Source organism: Camponotus vicinus, unplaced genomic scaffold, assembly GCF_025532165.1.
Source record: "Camponotus vicinus isolate PSW18456_S1 unplaced genomic scaffold, iyCamVici1.0 SCAF_14, whole genome shotgun sequence".
Lineage (NCBI taxonomy): Eukaryota > Metazoa > Arthropoda > Insecta > Hymenoptera > Formicidae > Camponotus > Camponotus vicinus.
In genome coordinates, this window is record NW_028141950.1 from 2,882,517 (window position 1) to 2,899,863 (window position 17,347).

Below are 17,347 nucleotides of genomic sequence, written 5' to 3' on the forward strand. Positions count from 1 at the left end.
CTTAAGAACCATACACGCGATTTAAAAGCGCTCTGGAACGGTTCGAGAAGAAAGAACAGTTTATTTATAAATGTAATTTAAAATATCATTTATTATTAATATTATTTTACAACATAAAAATTATGTATGATGATGTGCAATTGTAATTTTTTTTAGATTTTTATTATATGCTTTACTCTTTTTTATAACGAATGAAAAATTAAGTGTTATTATTCTGAGATATTATTTTTCTAGTACATTTGCAATATTTCAAAGAATATGTGTATCATATTAAAAGGGGTAGAATCTAATCTCATGTATTCTCTGTATAAAATTGATAATTAAGAAGAATTTATCTCTCAACACACTGAGAAAAAAAGTTGTTAACTTGACCAAACCGTTTAATTAAATTATTATTTTTTTAATTGAAATATTTAAATATTTAAGTTAAATAGATGTCAGATTTAAATAAATGTTAAATTTAATATGTATTATTTAATTTAAATAGTTAAATATTTCAATTAAAAAAATAATAATTTAGTTAAATGGTTTAGTCAAGTTAACAACTTTTTTTTCTCAGTTCATGCAGATACATAAATTACTTATTTATACAAATTTATTTATATTATGCGATAATTTAATGTAAAAAAATTTCGCTGAAAAGCAAAGGCAAGTCAGATTAAGATTATATTTATATGTTATGTGTGTGAATATCTAGTATAGCGTAAAATTTTTATCGTTGATGCTAAACGCGTAGAAAACTGCAGAAATTAAAATTTCCAAATTGAGACTTGAAATTGCGAGACCTTCCTGGAAACGAAGATTTCGGCGAAGATTTGCGAAAGGTTTTTATGCTTGCTCCCCAAGCTACTTCGGCGTGTGTATTCTCGAACCGCTTCAGAGCACATCTACTTTCTGCCTCGTCGAAAGCAGTTGGGATTGTGCATAAAGTCTTTTGTGTGTGGGAGCGTAGAACAGATATCTTGTTCTCGAACCAGGACGTCGAGGAACACATCTGAATAATTTATATTTATTCTTCTAATATTTATTGCTCCTCTATATGTTTATTCTTATCTTATCTTAAGGTAATTATTATCAAGAATACATGTAATTTTATTTGTTTTTTTTTTTTTCAGTTAATTACCTGTATCCGAAGCAATCCAGCAGATATTGCAATAACGGTGGTAGCACTATAGTGCCAATCGCGCTGCCGGAAATGCACAAACCGTTTGCTACCCCTCGTAGCTTCTCGAAGTATTGCGTGACGATGTAAACCGTCGGTGGAAATGATAATCCAGCACCGATTCCGACCATAAGTCCATAACTGCGTATAAGAAGATTGTTAAGTCTATGAAAAATGCTACAAAATGAAAATTTTAAATTCTTATCTTCCAGAGTAAGATTTTATACTTTAACATACATTATTTATGCGCTTTATTAAGACCTAAAATCATCTCAAGTATTTCTCTCAATATGGCCATGTTATACAATGTCTTAATAATTACTAAAACCATTGATAGCCATTATTTATCTATTCACTTGTCGTGTCTTCAAATATGAATGGAACAACATACCTGACGTAAAGATAAGTAACTGAATTAGCAAAATAGCTTAGCATCATCCCGCTGGCCGCGAAAGTGCCGCCAATGAGAGTCACAGTTCTATAAGAGTACTTGGTCGACAGAATACTAGATAAAGGACCTGCAGAAAAATTTTAATTTTATATTTTTGTGCAAGAAATATACATTGCGCAATATTAATTTTCTTTTTTAGCGAAATTTTATATTTATAAATTTTCGTGTATATAATTAAAAATTTATCGAGAAGAATAATACAATTAAATTAAAGAAATATAAAATTCGTAAATATTTATTAAATGGTAAAAATGTGTCTTACTAATATAGTCTAATAATTAAAATTTTTTAGATGCCATGAAAAATATTTCGATACGTCGAACACTTTGCGAATCAAATGCAATTGACATGTGTGCTCTCTTAGAAAAAAAATTAAAATTCCAAGCGGATTTAAACCAACGATTAATACATTCTTACGGAATTGTATTTACCTAACGAGCTGTACAGAAAGTAACATAACGCCGGCATCCAAGAAGCTGCCGTGGAGGATGCCTTGAAGACGTGCAGGAACTCGACAAAGAACACGCCGAAGGACTTGACGGTACCCGGGATAAGGAAGTTGACGGCAAGAGCGGAGAAGAGCACTACCCAGCCCCATCCACCGTCCGGCGGGATCATTTTCGTTTTCCTGGTCGACATGCTTTTTTCTATCGCAACGCAATGAGGCCGCGTGCAAGTTTCCTGTGATTCTCGACTGCAAACATTCGCGTTATGCGTAGATTATAATAGACACTTTCTGCCGCACGAAGGTAAGAGGAGTATTATTGTCGGCATTAAAAGGATAGATCCAGCATTAGTGATATCCTTGATTACACTATTTCATAATGACGCGATAGAGAAATCGAAGCGACGATATTCGATAAAATCGACACAAGTTCTATGGGATTATTCTATTATCTTTGCATGAAACATCAATTTCGTGAAGAAGTTTCATTAATTTTTTTATCATATCTTGTGTTTTTTATCACAAAATTAATGATGTTTAAGTAGTGAAATGAGAGGCGTATTTCCTTTGCGCGATTGTTTGCACTATCAGCCACACAGTCTTTTTTCCCTGAAGGATTTTCTTTTCACACTCGGCTGTGTACAACCGATAACTTTGCGCGTTCACTTGTGCACGCACCGGGAATACGCACGTACAATTTTCATTGGAAATTCGCGTTCGTTGGAATTGTAACGTAAAACGTGTCCCATTATCATTCATGATCGACTCGCAAACGTCGGGGAAAAACTTCCATGTGTACTTACGTGCGACGAGTTCGAAGCATTATTCGCGATTTGCTCTTCTAATTATAAACGTACACGAGAAATATATAGTTGAGAAACTATTTTAGTCGCATATGAAAGAGAGAGTATATCTAAGATTCTTATATTAATATCCCGATTGCTTATACATCACGGAACACCGCACACATCGGAAACCTATAGGATGAAAGTCGTTAAACAAGATTCTCGTAGACTACTGCATCTATCTTTCGTTTTGATAGAAAGCAAACATCATGGGGATTACCTTGGAAGAGACCTCAGAATTAAAAGTTGGTTTAAAATTATTAAAAATGTTAAGTAACGAAAAGTAAACTTTTAATTAGATATCGATCCATTCGGGATTAAAAAAGTAGGAGAGCAGAATCTTTTTATCGAGAATTTTTTTTCCTTTTTTCTTTTTTTGAAACCATAGATAAACGAATAATTCTAACTCTCTCTTATTCTCTTTTAAAATGATATTTACGGCGTTTAACGTGTCGATGCGAAGACACCAAAATATAGTAAATGATAAAAATAAAATACTTAGCGGTACTCATTGACGTCTCGGTTCGATTTATGTCTTTGTCGTATTAATTAACATCTCGATGACGAGCAAGTTATGTTCTCTCGCGCATCAGTCGCGTATCAACCCGTTCCTGACGGATACTCGGTATTACTCATCACGCGATCCTATCGCGTGGCACGCGGCTATTAATTTAGAATTACGTAGCTAATGATAATTATGCGGCTTTTAGATTTGAACTTTTCATCACGTTTTGTATCTACTATGTTAATTTAGTCGAGAATGACTGGAAACGTAAAGTAGAAATTTGATAGTTTAACAGAGGGAGGAAAGCATTGATATTTATCTATACGGCATCAAGTAGACAGTTAGTTGACTGTCAGTCGGCAGAAGAAGTCTAAAGACTTCAAAATCAGCCTGAATGTCAACTTATAGTCGACTATCAGTCAGCTAATAAGTCAACTTGTGTTAGAAGTCAATTTTGGCGATTATAAGTTATAATTTTGTGTATTTCTAAAACCTAAAACATTGCAATATTCCACTTGAAATATTAGCAATTTTACATAAATATCTCATGATCAATTCTGTAATAATTCTTCAATGTTTCAATCTCCGTATTAATTATTTCGAATGCAATCTTATTGAAAGATTTCAGTAATATGTCGGTAATATTATTGAAATGTTAGTCTTTTCGATAGACGAATATCTTCTAAAACTTGTAAAAATATATAAATACTCTCGCAATAGGAATACTTTAATATAGGTAATATAGTAAATGGGCTATTTCCTATCTATCCGTTTAATTTCAAATAATTTATTTAATATTTTAAATCCCAATAACGGATTCAGATTATTAAACAAATTATTTTAAAATAAGTCAGTTTATCAGAAATTAAATTGACTACAAAGAAAAAATATACTTCGGGTCTTATGTTAGTACCAGTTCTTTATACATTTTATGAAACAAAAAAATTGCATACAAAAATGTTTTTCTTTTTTAATTTTATCAATTAAATATATCAAATATGTTAATTTTTAATTTAAATTATAAAGATTTTATGAGCCAGAATTTTATCTAATAATAATTAATATTAGAGAAACAATTAAGAGAATTATTTAGAAATTGTTTAAAATTGGAGAAATTTTTGCTAGAATTCTGTTACTCTTTTGTCAAATTTTGATAAACTACAATTTAAAACAGATCGTTAAATGCTCGTCAGATTTCTTTTCAATATTTTTATTTTTATTGAAAAATGAAGATATAAAATATTTTTACTTTTTATCGTATTTGATCTAAGTAAATTTTTAAAAAATATGTATTAAGATATTTTTCAATCAGATTTAAAAATATTAATAATATTCGATTCTTTTCAGTTCTTTTAATTTCATTAATCGGCGCCGCGAGGGTCATCATCTGCATTTGCATCTTTTATTCCGAGGCGAGGTGTCGCGTCAATAGTGCGGCGCAACGGTGAGAAAAGTCCCGTAATCGGCCACACGGTTACACGACTACTATGCAGCAAATAGACACATCGCTCGCAAACAACACGCCTAGATATTCCATGAATGATTCCCTTTACTACGGATGCGTAAAAAGTTTGAACGCGATTGCGAGTGCTGCCGATCAGAACAAAGTGCGTGGGATGATTGACATCGCGATTGATCGCTCGAATTCGAAGATCCTCCCCGTCTCTTTCTTGGTATTCTCGTCAACAATGATGAATAATATCTACGGGCTGATGAATAATATCTGACCTGCTAAATACGATGTGAAGGAAGCTAAAAATTTTTGAGATATTTTGAATTCAAAGCAAGAATAGCGGATTCTTTTCCCAAGGTATATATTTCTTTAGTAATGAAAAATGAATAATTTTGCATGTGCATACATATATAAAGTGACAAATTATGTCAAATATTTCTTTTTTAAACACATATATGTGCAAAGTGAATATCGATTTTATTAATACATTTCTAAAGCCGGAAGTTTAAAAATGAACATATCATTACTTGCGCTAGAGATAATGCAAAGAGATTATGTCAAATACATTATTTCACAAAGTGAATAAAAATTATCGGTTCTGTTAATACATTCTTAAAGCCGGAAGTTTAAATGTGAACGTATCATTACATACATCTACAGATTAATGATAAAAAAATTATGTTAAATATATACTTTTAAAAATCTGACGCTCTTGTGAAGAATCTTTCGATGTTTCAATCAATTATCAATTCTATTTATCATTTAATGTTAAATGTCAATGTCAATGTTAAATCAACTAAAATTCATTTATTATGCCATTAAAAAAAAGAAAAACAGGAACTAAATCGAAACTGGCTAATTAATTTTATTGTTCCGTTCGCATTATCTGTTTGTTAAAAAAATCAGTTGATCAAATATTAATAACCTTGGATGACATTTGTTCAAATTTTAAATCTACTTTTCAATAATGAAGAACTATTCAAAACTGTCGAGTATATAAGTATATTGTATCATATACTCTATCAACGTGCTTAATGAGAAACGTTAACAAAAGTCTGATAATTTCTATCTACATAAGAAATAATAAAAAATCAGTTGATCAAATATTAATAACCTTGGATGACATTTGTTCAAATTTTAAATCTACTTTTCAATAATGAAGAACTATTCAAAACTGTCGAGTATATAAGTGTATTGTATCATATACTCTATCAACGTGCTTAATGAAAAACGTTAATAAAAGTCTGATAATTTCTATTTACATAAGAAATAATAAGAATATATAGAAGAATTAGAGTCTGCATCAAAATTAAGCTTTATTCTTTTAATTATTTTTATAGCAAATTACTATAGAACTATTAAAAGATTTCAAATATAGAATGTTTTTTTATATTTATAAAAATAATAATATTTGCATATTCATTATGGATTAATATATTGAAAATTTGTGATCAATTCTAACGCATTATGTTCTACTTACTGTTTATGTGTGTATATGCGTTATTAGATTTTACAATGAAAAAAGTTACAAGCTTTCCTTATATAAATAGTTGCGAGGAAAATATTATTTAATAAGCAAATCGCACAATTTGCCTATTTGGCAATAAACAGCGATTATTACGGTAATGCAAAAAATTCTTTCAAGATATTTTATAACGTGTATAACTTAGTATTCATTCACAGGAAATACAGGTAACACAACCGTGACAGGCCGTTATGACATTAAACAATTTGACATTTAAATTTTATTTAATATCATTTTACGAGTTTCTCGCATAACCATCAGACCAAGCATCTATATACTTGTGAATTTAAGACTCTCTGTCGCCGTAGCGTGCATAAAATAGCGCGGGCAATAACTAACAAACGACTCGTTAATGTTCAAACGCCTTAAAGCATTACGATGAATTAATATTCGTAAGTAAAATCTCCGAAAGGTGAAACACGTTTTGATACGAAGTTAACGGATAGATGTAAAATACGCGCATACGTGGAGAGTATTAGCCAGTAACTGTCCCTTGTAAACGATCAATTGCACGTATATTCTTTTTGTTTTATTACTAATTGGATAAAGAATGAGATTTTCAGATTATTTTCACTTTTTTCACTTTGAGGGAAACCGACATACAATTATAGATATATATAGATAACAAAAGCTATAGATAATATATAGATAAGCAAAGAGAAATACGTGTTAATTCGATGTTAAATAATGCATTATTGTTTTTGGCAAAGTTTAAAGATGCATGTTATGTTATTCGCGATGTGTCTAAATAAAGCTGTAAATTGATTTTGCAGCATCACTACAAATCGAATAGTTTATTTTTTCGCGTTTCTTGCTATTTTCTTGCAGTTATGAAGAGATCTAGTTAAATTAAAATCTAAGCAATGTTTTACATAATTTTCTCTATCTTTCGTTACGCGGAATGTAAACAAATTTTTATTAATTAGAGTTTATATATTTCTTGGACGCATACATACGGAAATTCATTTTTCAAGTATATAAATGGAAATACAATAACAATATCATTTGCATAAAATATATATTACGAATATATATGTTCATAAATATAAGATATATTTACGAACATGTATGTTTCTTTCTAGGTTTCATAAATCAAGCATATATAAGATTGTATGACATGAGGAGAGACACGCGATGCACAAAATTACCATGCTCTAATGACACTAGTCAACAAATCTAATATCCTCTTTTTGTGTCTTCTCTTTTTATTAGTCAACAAATCTAACATGCTCTTACTTAGCATTGTATTTTAATATCTTCTTTGCATCTAAGTTTGATAATAAAAATATTTTATGATCTGAGGATATTTCTAAAGTATACGAAAAAGTATTTATATTTATATTATATTTATGATTATGTTTTTTTATCGCTATTTGTGCTATAATACGTAACATTTAAAGCAAATACGCGCGCGTGTTTTAGAAAATATATATTTTTTCTCTCATTATCCTAAATAACATATTAAATTGCTTTCTTTCCATAAATTAAATAATAAAGTTGATGCAGAAAAGAAAAATCAATTTATATTCTTATATTTATATTTATAAAACAAATCAGAACAATAAAGAGATATGGAAAAATACGGTAAGTCATAAAGAGATGTATCATCTCTTTCTGATTTTTATATTTATACATATATATTTGTATGTGCTTCATGATATGAGTTTTGAAATTGTTGAAATAATTCTCAAGACTAACAATTGATATTTCAGATTCTACATTAAAACAATCTCCCAAATTAAAAATCAAGTTCAACGTATATGATCCAGCAGAAAGTACATAAAACACGAGAGTCTAAAGAGGTCCAGGATTTTGACACAATTAGTCAAGTTAATGATTTGAATATTAGAGCAGTTTAAGTCAATGATCAACAATGATCCGACCAACTAGTTTTCATCTGAAGACAATAATAATAATAATTGCACACTCACCTGGACATTTTCTCTCGTTTCGGCATCTCTTAGTCTTATCGCGGTGGTGGAGAAAAGATGGAAGTGGCAGTAGCTCAATCACCCCGAAGGTGTCTGCTCTCTTTCTCTCACTCTTTCTTTGGCAGGAAGGCAACGGGAAGCAGGATGCTCATCGGACGTTCGCTATCATCCTGTGTCTTCGACTAGACTGCACACTGGCACTGGAGAACCCGTTCCTCTCCCTCTTCTTTTTTATTTCCTCAGCTCTTCTCGAACCGGCGCAAGAACACCCGAAGGCTGCCCTCGACTTTTATCGTACCAAAATGGTCACCGCGTCTCGCCATTATAAGACCGGTGTGTGCACCACGTACGATGAGCACGTAAGGATTGTTTTCTTCGAGTTGACCACCTGATGAACTTGCTAGCTGGCTGACTGACTGGATGGTTGGCTGGCTGGCAATGCCGACTTTTAACTCAACTACTACACAGAGGTGCTCCCGGTACACCGCGGAGAGAGTACAAGGTGGAGACAAGTCGAGTAGAGTGATCCAACACGCGATCACCGAGAGGGTGGGAGATTTCTTCCGCTGCACGCACAACCACCGCTCGCTCGGCTCCCACCATCGCGCTATGTCGTGATATCTGCCGACTTCCAAAAGATACTAAATCATAAATTACTTTATGCATATCGCAGGATATCAGATCTCCTAAGGATATTAGGCCAAATATAATGTGCGAACCGCACATTTTTGGAATAAAATCTGAAGATTAATATATGTTGTTCTCATTATTATCGAGAAAATGAAGAGAACAAGGAACGAGCATGTATGATATAATTCTTGTAAGTATGTAAAGTCTACTACCATAATTATAACTCTATTAAAAGTTGTCAAGCGTTATAATAGATACGCCGCGAAGAAGTGAAAAATTAAGTAGTTTCCATTCAAGAGAGTTCGCGCTTCTTCTATTTCAATATAATGATAGCAAAAAATTATTATATTTGCAACAAATAATTTTTAACTTTATCAATGATATCCTATCAATATATATCATAATCGATATCTTTTATTCTACTGATTGTAAATTGTATAGAATATGGGGGAGCTTCTTCTTTGCTCATCTTTCTCCTCTGGCGGTGAATCCTGATCTTCCTTTTAGATAACGACCTTTCTTTTCCGCTCCTTGTACTTCTCCTTCTTCTTCGAGCCCCTCCTTGCTCGGCGAGTCTGGATCGTCATTCTGCAGGTTCGCATCATTAGTTTTTATTTTGCGACTGTACCATGCTATTTTTATCCCACAGTTCTCCTCTTTTCTTCTTCTTCTTCTTCGTCTTCTTCGTCCTTCTTCACCCGTTCTCGAAGACTACCTGCGCGCATGTAGCGTTGTTATTACTTGAACCCGAGAAACATACGCAAAGCATGACGGGGCGAAGATCCGAAAGGTTGCTGATCATTCAAAAGACTTAATTCGATATTGTTGATTTTATTATACATATACATATGCTATATTTGAAAAAAATATATATATTACTTTAATTTTTTTTTTTTCAAAATATATCAGAATCTATTCTAATTTTTCATTCTCGATTAATATTGATTAACAAAAACGAATATTAAAATCGCGTGATATCGCATAAAATAATGAGAAAAGAAGTAATAATAATAATCTTTCTAAGGAAAAAAAATTTTTCTTCCTTAACCGGATAAGAAATCATGAAGATATATAATTATTTTTATTTTTTATCAGCGTTTTTCCGCGGCTTTTGTGATCGGATTGAAACGCCGCGAAAGGGGTATTTTTCATATTTCTTTTCTCTTTCTCTTTCTTTTTCTCTCTCTCTCTTGATAGCACGCCAGAGCGTACAGCGTACACCTTTCACTACCTTCGCAATCTTCCACGTGCGATTATTAACATAATGTTTTTCATCGTAGGTCGCTTTTCGTGCGAGGACGGCTTTCATGATTCGACATACACGTACGTCCAAGCCTAAGCAAAGCACTAACTCGAGAACTGGTTTTGCCGCGGAATACCCGAGTTGGCGAACAAAGAAGACGGCATCGATTACGGTAAACGTTCTTCTTTTCGACGTACTCTCGCGCAAGAAGGTATTCGCCGCGTTCTTTCCTACGATCTAACTTTTGCTAGAGTGCATTCGGATGCATCGTCGCCAGCTCCGAATGAAAAACCGCGGAACTTGTTGCGTCTTTTACCGTAATATTCGGAAAAAAGAAATACTCTCTGACCGTTAAACGTAAATATGTGCTAAAACGAACTCCTAAAATAGACAATTTCGGTCTTCTTAACGCGTTGATGGATTCAGAAAAAGTATACCGTTATGGCGACCTTGTGACCGATGAACGAAGTGCTGTGAATGAAGGAATTGCTGCCATATCTTGGAATGAGAGAAAAAATTGTTTGTAGCAATAGTCAAGTGTAGGAATAAATAATTGTTTTCTATCTCCTATGATTTCCTGTAACACAGGCGTTTAAAGTCCAAGGAAACTATAACGTATTAAGAAACCTGAAATAAAGAGTGTCTAATGAATGAACAACAGATGATTATGCGACTGTGCGATGACGCACGTTTCGCGTTATTTTGACGTTATAATTGTTCTATTCAATACTCGCATTCGCACAGCGTTCATCTGCTGTTGCTCATTCATTGGCCATTCTTATTATTTATTTCAAATTTTAAAACTGTTTTGAACTAGTATAATTTTCCTTCACTGTAATTTTAAAATTCATTATTTATGTATGTATTTTCACAATACGAAATAGAGAGGAAATAAGTACAAAGACTAAATACATAATATGAAAAAATATAAGAATACATAGTATGAAAAAACTTTAACTCGATATAAAAATCTCAAAGTACAATTGTAAAACAAAAGATCTACAACAGAATCTTAAAATAGAAAATCTTGAGGATTGTATGATCTAATCGAAAAAGCTAAAAATCAAAATAATCGAGTTCTTAATAAATAGATCATGGTATTCCAAGAGATGTATCAAGAGATAGTAGAAGAAAAAGCGAGATGAGATATTTACGGACATGATAGCATGACTGGAAGTAATCGCATCAATATTAGCCCGGTCTGGTCAAGAATAGCCCAGTGGGAATCTCGTCTGACTACTTTGCGCCCTGAGATCGGTCGGCCTCTAAATTAGGGTGAATGTGCCGTTGGAGGCATATTTTGCATATATTATCGTTATTCGGTTATTATCGAGTAATCGCATCGTGACGCGACTGCTAATAATCAACGCGATTTTTGTTACGCATAATGTCACTGTAAATTTAATGATTAGAAATGAAGCAGGAATAAAATCGCATTAAGTTATACGGTATCATTTTGTGCATCAAATTATTTATATATAGAAACAGTTGCATTAATTGCTGTAGACTTTTCATAAAAAAACTAGATTCACTATTGATAAGAGAAACGATATTTTTATTAAAATATTTCGCATTACTCGACCTTGATTTTTTATTCAACGATTAAGTAAAATTACTCGCCACGAGTATATACGATTGTTTCATTAATTGCTTAGAGATATAGAGATTATATAACATCTTATATAAAAATTTAATTACCTATATAAAAGTATATTATAAAGTCATTGTGTCATATGTAATAGTACAGAGCTTTATTGACCATTTATGAAATTGCTTCTGTTTTTATGCATTTATACTTTTTTTAATTTTAACTCAGCAAAGTGTTTTAATTATGTTCTTACTTTCATTTTTGAAATGACAAAGTCTGCTTCCGTTTGATCGAAATTAAAAATATCAATTTGTCGGTATGTTACAATACTTATTCTCGACTTTACCGATTTACATTTCTGTTTCGCTTTGACATTAAAGTGACGGCATCTTTCGTCAAATCTACGAAATTCGATTAATGCACTACTTTACCCAGTTTCACTCATCGTTTGTAAAAATAAAACTATTTTTTTTTGTTTCATTTTATAAAAAATGAATATTTCAAAAAGGATTTTTTAATATAAGTTTAAAAATTTCAAAAATTCTAAATTTCAAAAAAGTTCAAAAATTTAAATATAGAAAGTTAAGTTTTATTAATATAGAAAGTTAAGTTTTTTGATAACGAGATTCCATTCTAAAATAAAATATCAGAAGATTGGAAATAACGAAACGTAGTAACAATTAATTTATATTCATATTATTTGGTTTACAGAAGTTATTTAACAAACATAGATTGAATCTAAAAATCAGTCTGCATATATATAGACATATTTTTTTACAAACATATAAATAGTCAGTTACAAAAATAAATGGAATTTTTTTATTCGGTTCTTGTCGCTTTGCAAATTATTACAAGTTACATTTTGCAAAAAATATACGTTCGTATATAAATTAATTACTGTTAATGATATATCGTCGCAAGATTTTGTAATTTATATCGTGTAATATTGTTTGTAAACTTATAAATGTATTGTATATTATTATTATTAACTACATATTAAAACTAGTACATTATTATTAGCTTCATTATTAGTACATTTCGTGATCGGTATCACCAACAACATAACTATGACGAAATGTGATGTGTGAAATAGTTAAAAATATTTCTCGTTGCTGGTGAAACCGAAATTTGCTGAACACATTTTCATCTCTCCACAAATACAGCATTTTTAGCCAGAAATACGATATTATACCACTTGATATAAACATAGATTGAAATAAGTTAGCGGAAAAAAATATGAAATTATTAAATATTTTTGTCATATTATTTGACAAACCAAAAATTATTAGAATACCGTTCACATTGAAATTATTTTTGTAAAATAAAAATAACATCATAGAACATACGTGCATCTAACAAGTAATAACCATATTGGAAGACGCTTAATTATCGATATAATGAACATATTTAAATAAATAAATATGCAAAATATTAATTTTGTTTTGAAAATTAGAATCTAAACAAACTTATATTTTTTTATATTTGTTTATGTGGAACATATACAAATAGTTTCAAAAAACGTTCATTGATTGTATTTACCATTGAAAATATTAAATGTTACACAGCATGCATTAATTAGAATTTGTGGAGTATATGTTGTTAAGATATTATTAATTACAAGTTCGTGTGTTAAAAATGTTATTGGCCCCATTCTGACTTCGTTATAACAACAATAGCACAAAATTTCAACTACTATGTGCTATGTGTAAATATATAGAGATAACTCTAAACAATTTGAACAATTCTTATAAATTCATAATTCATAAACATAAACGGTTTATATTTGATAATTCATTCGTTTGGCAATATCACTGCGCCATTTTGATTTTCGCAATTAGGCATTATGACTCAATCTAAAGGAAGACGAATTAGAACACTGCTAATAATAGCAGAAATACTTTCGGCAAGTGGCAGAGAGTACAAAATGTATTTAAAAATCATATAAAATTATTAATCCTTCATTGTTTTCACATTGAAAATAAATGTGCTTTTTTTAATATTATATGTACCAACAATGTTATCGACATATATTCATTGAATCATGTATGTGACAACAATTAAACAAATATTTTGACAAATCTCATATGAGAGTATTTTTAAATGTATTATTTAAAGTGAGAAATTAAAAGAAGAATTATATACCTTACATTTCAGTATGAAATGTATGGTTTCTTATGTTTCAGTATGAATCTCATATATTTATATATCTTACATATATTGTAAAATATTGGTCATATATTGTACAAACTTTCATTACAAGATAATTTTTTTGCTTCATTTTTCATAATTATATCCCACTACTATATTCGAAATTATTAAATGTATCAAATATATCAAATAATTGAGATTCAACTGATTTTGATTCTGCAAAGATCCTAAAATGTTTGATATGTACAATTGTTTCTTAATAAATCTAATCATTGTCATACTAATTAAAATATATCATTTTAAACGATGTTGCATTATAAATAATAATAGTAAATCGAGTTGACTGTTTCAACCTCAGTAGTTTTGTAGACAATTCTTCTTATTAAAAATTATTAAAAAAATAGTTTATATATCTTCATCATTGGGATAATGTTTTCATTTGTGCAAAAATTGAAAAAAATTACTATTGAATTCTATAAATTATTAATTATTAAAAAATAATAAAATTAAAACAAAATATATATCTTATAAGATTTACATGTGTGATTCGATCATTTCCTACTTAAATTTTTTCACATGTATTAGTCAATGTATTGTTTTAATATAATTTATATGTCGCACGATTCTAATTAATCATGTCTAAAAAGTATAAAAAGTTTTTGACAAAGTACATTATTAAGAATCATATCTCTCTGCCATTTCGAATTTACCATACTTTCTAACTGGAATTAGAACTCACCGATCCAATTAGTATCATAGAAATCATTTGTCAAGATAGATAGTTTTTTTATTACAGCATGCAACATTTCTTCTTATTCTTCTTGTAATTTGGTTTCAGTGGCGGCCGCTCTGATAATTGAAACTTTCTGACGATTCGCACTAATTCATGGAAAGCTTGATCAACATTCATTCGTAACTTAGCACTGCATTCAATATATGGAATTTTCAATTGACGCGCTATACTTTGTGCCTCTTCAATTGATACCTGAAAAAATTCGAACAGATTGAGATACTTCAAGTAGGTTATATACTTTTTTCTCTTATAACTTTAATAATAATGTAACAACTTTATTAATAATGTCTGATAGATTTTTAAAGTACTAGAGAATTTCCGAGAAATGCTCGGAAATTCTGAAACCAGAATGCCATTCTGGTTTCAGATTCAAAAGAATAAGAAACTATTTTCTCTGTAAATAGACTTTCATTTTCTAAAAATATCGTTCCTAAAATCGAATAGAATACAATAATAACCGACATTTAACGACGCAGAATTTTTCAAAAGAACATTTCAAACAAAATATAAAAGCTTAAAAATCTAAGCTTTGTTGAGAGAATAATGGAAGTTGGAAAGAATATTGTAAAAAGGAAAAGATACTAGGATAAACAATAGAAAAAATGCTATTCAAAGAAAAAGGCTTAGAATCTTCTAAGATTAAGGATTTATAATTGCAAATTTTTATGATGCGAAAAATAAGCTTAGAGTTTTGTATATATTTTACAATCACGATTTTTTCTCTAATGGAAAAAATGAGAAAATTTATGCACTACTATTCATAACAATACTCACGCTTCTTTGATGATCCAAATCTGCCTTGTTCCCGACCATTAGCATAGGAAACTCGTCTCGATCTTTCACCCGAAGTATTTGTCTATGAAATTTTAATATTTCGTCGAAAGACGAGTGATCGGTGACCGCGAATACGAGAAGGAATCCCTCGCCGCTTCTCATGTATTGTTCGCGCATTGCGCTAAATTCTTCTTGCCCAGCAGTGTCCAATACTAAAATAAATATAAAGAATGTGTTTACTTATATGTAAAAAATATTCCACGGATTTATGATTATTGATGATTCAGAATTTTCCGATTTTTTCTTAAGAAATATCAATAATTTGGCGAAAAGCGTTTCTCGCAAATTCTTATTTCTTACTTACTATCGAGCTTAGCTGGCACATCGTCAATAACGCACTGCTTTGTATAAGAATCTTCGATTGTTGGATCATAATCGGTCACGAAAAAACTCTAAAAGAAAAAAATAGAAGTCTACAATAAAATATCACACATGAAATATAATTTTTGTGATAAAATAAAATGTATTCCGACAAGTAATTTAATCTAAAAAAAGCTATTAATTTTATATAAAAAATATAATTAATATTATGCCATAAAATAATATGTTAATCATGGATCAACTGTAATGAGATAATGCATGTAACAATTCCATTATTCTCGATTCAAATTTGTTTATTCATTTGAAATTGATCTTTTTTTAAAATATATCACTTATCGCAATTTATTTATATATATTTTTAGGTATATTTTTTGTTAAAAATGTATCGGAGCGCATTTTGGTCTCAAACTGGACAGCATCTACATGTTTGCTTTAATGCAGCGTTTCTTAATCAAATGGAACGTCTATCAAAGTTATAAATAGGATTCTGTCAGAATTCTTTTTTGGTCGCGAATTACAGATTGTCGAGGGCGAAATGTCATCGAGTACCGAGTTGTCGAGGATACCGATTGATGGCAAATTGGCGCCGATCCATTACCCGTCAAGCACGACGACGATGACGTCGACGCGTCGCGCTTCTCGCGCACTTCGTCAGGATTGACGTTCCACGGCGCTGCCGCATATGACCATATATGACGATTGCGTTCACACGCTATGACATAATACTTTATAATCCATCAGCCAGCCTACTATCGTAACACGTCGCACGCTCCACGATAAAAAACGATAAACCTCGCTCGAGAATTTTACAATTATGTCATTCGCGCTTATCTGTTCCAGGAATCGAAATTTGAAAAAAATATCAAACTGGCCGATGAGCGAGTCGAAGAAAACTCGGAAGACTCGGGGGAACGAAATTGCGTCTCGATGAGAAAGAATTAAGGAATACGAGGAAGAAACTTACGAGAAAAAAAACAAACTCCGTTTCTCGTAATCGACATGCACGTATCCGTGACACTCGGTTGTCGCACGACGTATACAATAAGATACTCCCAGTTAGCAGCGAGAAACAACAAGGCACATCGGACGCTGTACTTACTTGAATGAATTGTATCGTGATCGCCGATTTCCCGACACCACCACCACCGACGACGACGAGCTTGTAAGTTTGCGCGTAGCTCTGTCTGTCAGGGGCTTTCGACATCTTCTTCCCTCTCGCCTCGGATTTATCGGAGCCTCTGTATGCGTGAGCCTCTCGCGCTGGCGCCGCACGCGCGATTAAATGCTCATCTCGCGCGAACGCGTGTTGTGACTGACGGCGCGCCGATAATGGGGAGTAGCGTAGCCGCCGCCGTCGTCTTCGTCTTCGTCGTCGAAATGAGAACGTATACGTACGCGCGCGCGCGTGTGTGCGTACGTATATGTGATACCCACGTCGCGTGGGCTGTCACGGACGTTTTTCCGCGGAGTCGC

General features: G+C 31.5%; 2 protein-coding genes and 1 long non-coding RNA gene across 9 annotated transcripts in view; 1 reads left to right on the forward strand and 2 right to left on the reverse strand.

Moving 5' to 3' along the window:
- Positions 1-9,139, reverse strand: part of LOC145965072 (monocarboxylate transporter 12) — a 12,807-nt gene extending 3,668 nt beyond the window's left edge. Inside the window, exons 1-4 of one of the 2 annotated variants that reach the window (XM_083088358.1) lie at positions 8,318-9,139; positions 2,045-2,307; positions 1,554-1,680; positions 1,124-1,303 (exon numbers count right to left, since the gene is read on the reverse strand). In XM_083088358.1, the coding sequence (XP_082944484.1) occupies positions 1,124-1,303; positions 1,554-1,680; positions 2,045-2,307; positions 8,318-8,343 (596 nt within the window). In that variant the 5' untranslated portion in view covers positions 8,344-9,139. Of the gene's footprint in view, positions 1-1,123; positions 1,304-1,553; positions 1,681-2,044; positions 2,308-2,861; positions 3,117-8,317 lie in introns of those variants that run through there. The other variant, XM_083088359.1, reaches the window with a different exon arrangement.
- The window catches only part of LOC145965085 (uncharacterized), an 18,776-nt gene extending 1,809 nt beyond the window's left edge, over positions 1-16,967 (forward strand). The window contains exons 2-8 of one of the 5 annotated variants that reach the window (XR_014436603.1): positions 1,116-3,148; positions 4,756-5,218; positions 8,099-9,137; positions 9,455-9,541; positions 10,228-10,362; positions 11,282-14,944; positions 16,237-16,967. This is a non-coding gene — a long non-coding RNA (uncharacterized LOC145965085). Of the gene's footprint in view, positions 1-560; positions 825-1,115; positions 3,149-4,755; positions 5,219-7,866; positions 7,971-8,098; positions 9,138-9,454; positions 9,542-10,227; positions 10,363-11,281; positions 14,945-16,236 lie in introns of those variants that run through there. The other 4 variants (XR_014436604.1, XR_014436606.1, XR_014436605.1 and 1 more) reach the window with 4 other exon arrangements.
- Ras64b (ras-like protein 2) lies at positions 12,459-17,344 on the reverse strand. 2 transcript variants are annotated; one of them, XR_014436601.1, is made up of 5 exons: positions 16,974-17,344; positions 15,858-15,945; positions 15,494-15,705; positions 14,666-14,911; positions 12,459-13,631 (listed from the first exon to the last, which is right to left on the reverse strand). XR_014436601.1 is itself a non-coding variant. In XM_083088392.1 (4 exons), exons 1-4 carry the CDS (start codon positions 17,076-17,078, stop codon positions 14,717-14,719), a joined length of 600 nt encoding a protein of 199 aa, XP_082944518.1. In that variant the 5' UTR covers positions 17,079-17,344; the 3' UTR covers positions 12,459-14,716. The 2 variants fall into 2 exon arrangements, 1 of the variants encoding a protein (XP_082944518.1); XM_083088392.1 differs by having other exon boundaries at positions 12,459-14,911.
- Positions 17,345-17,347: the final 3 nt, after the last annotated feature.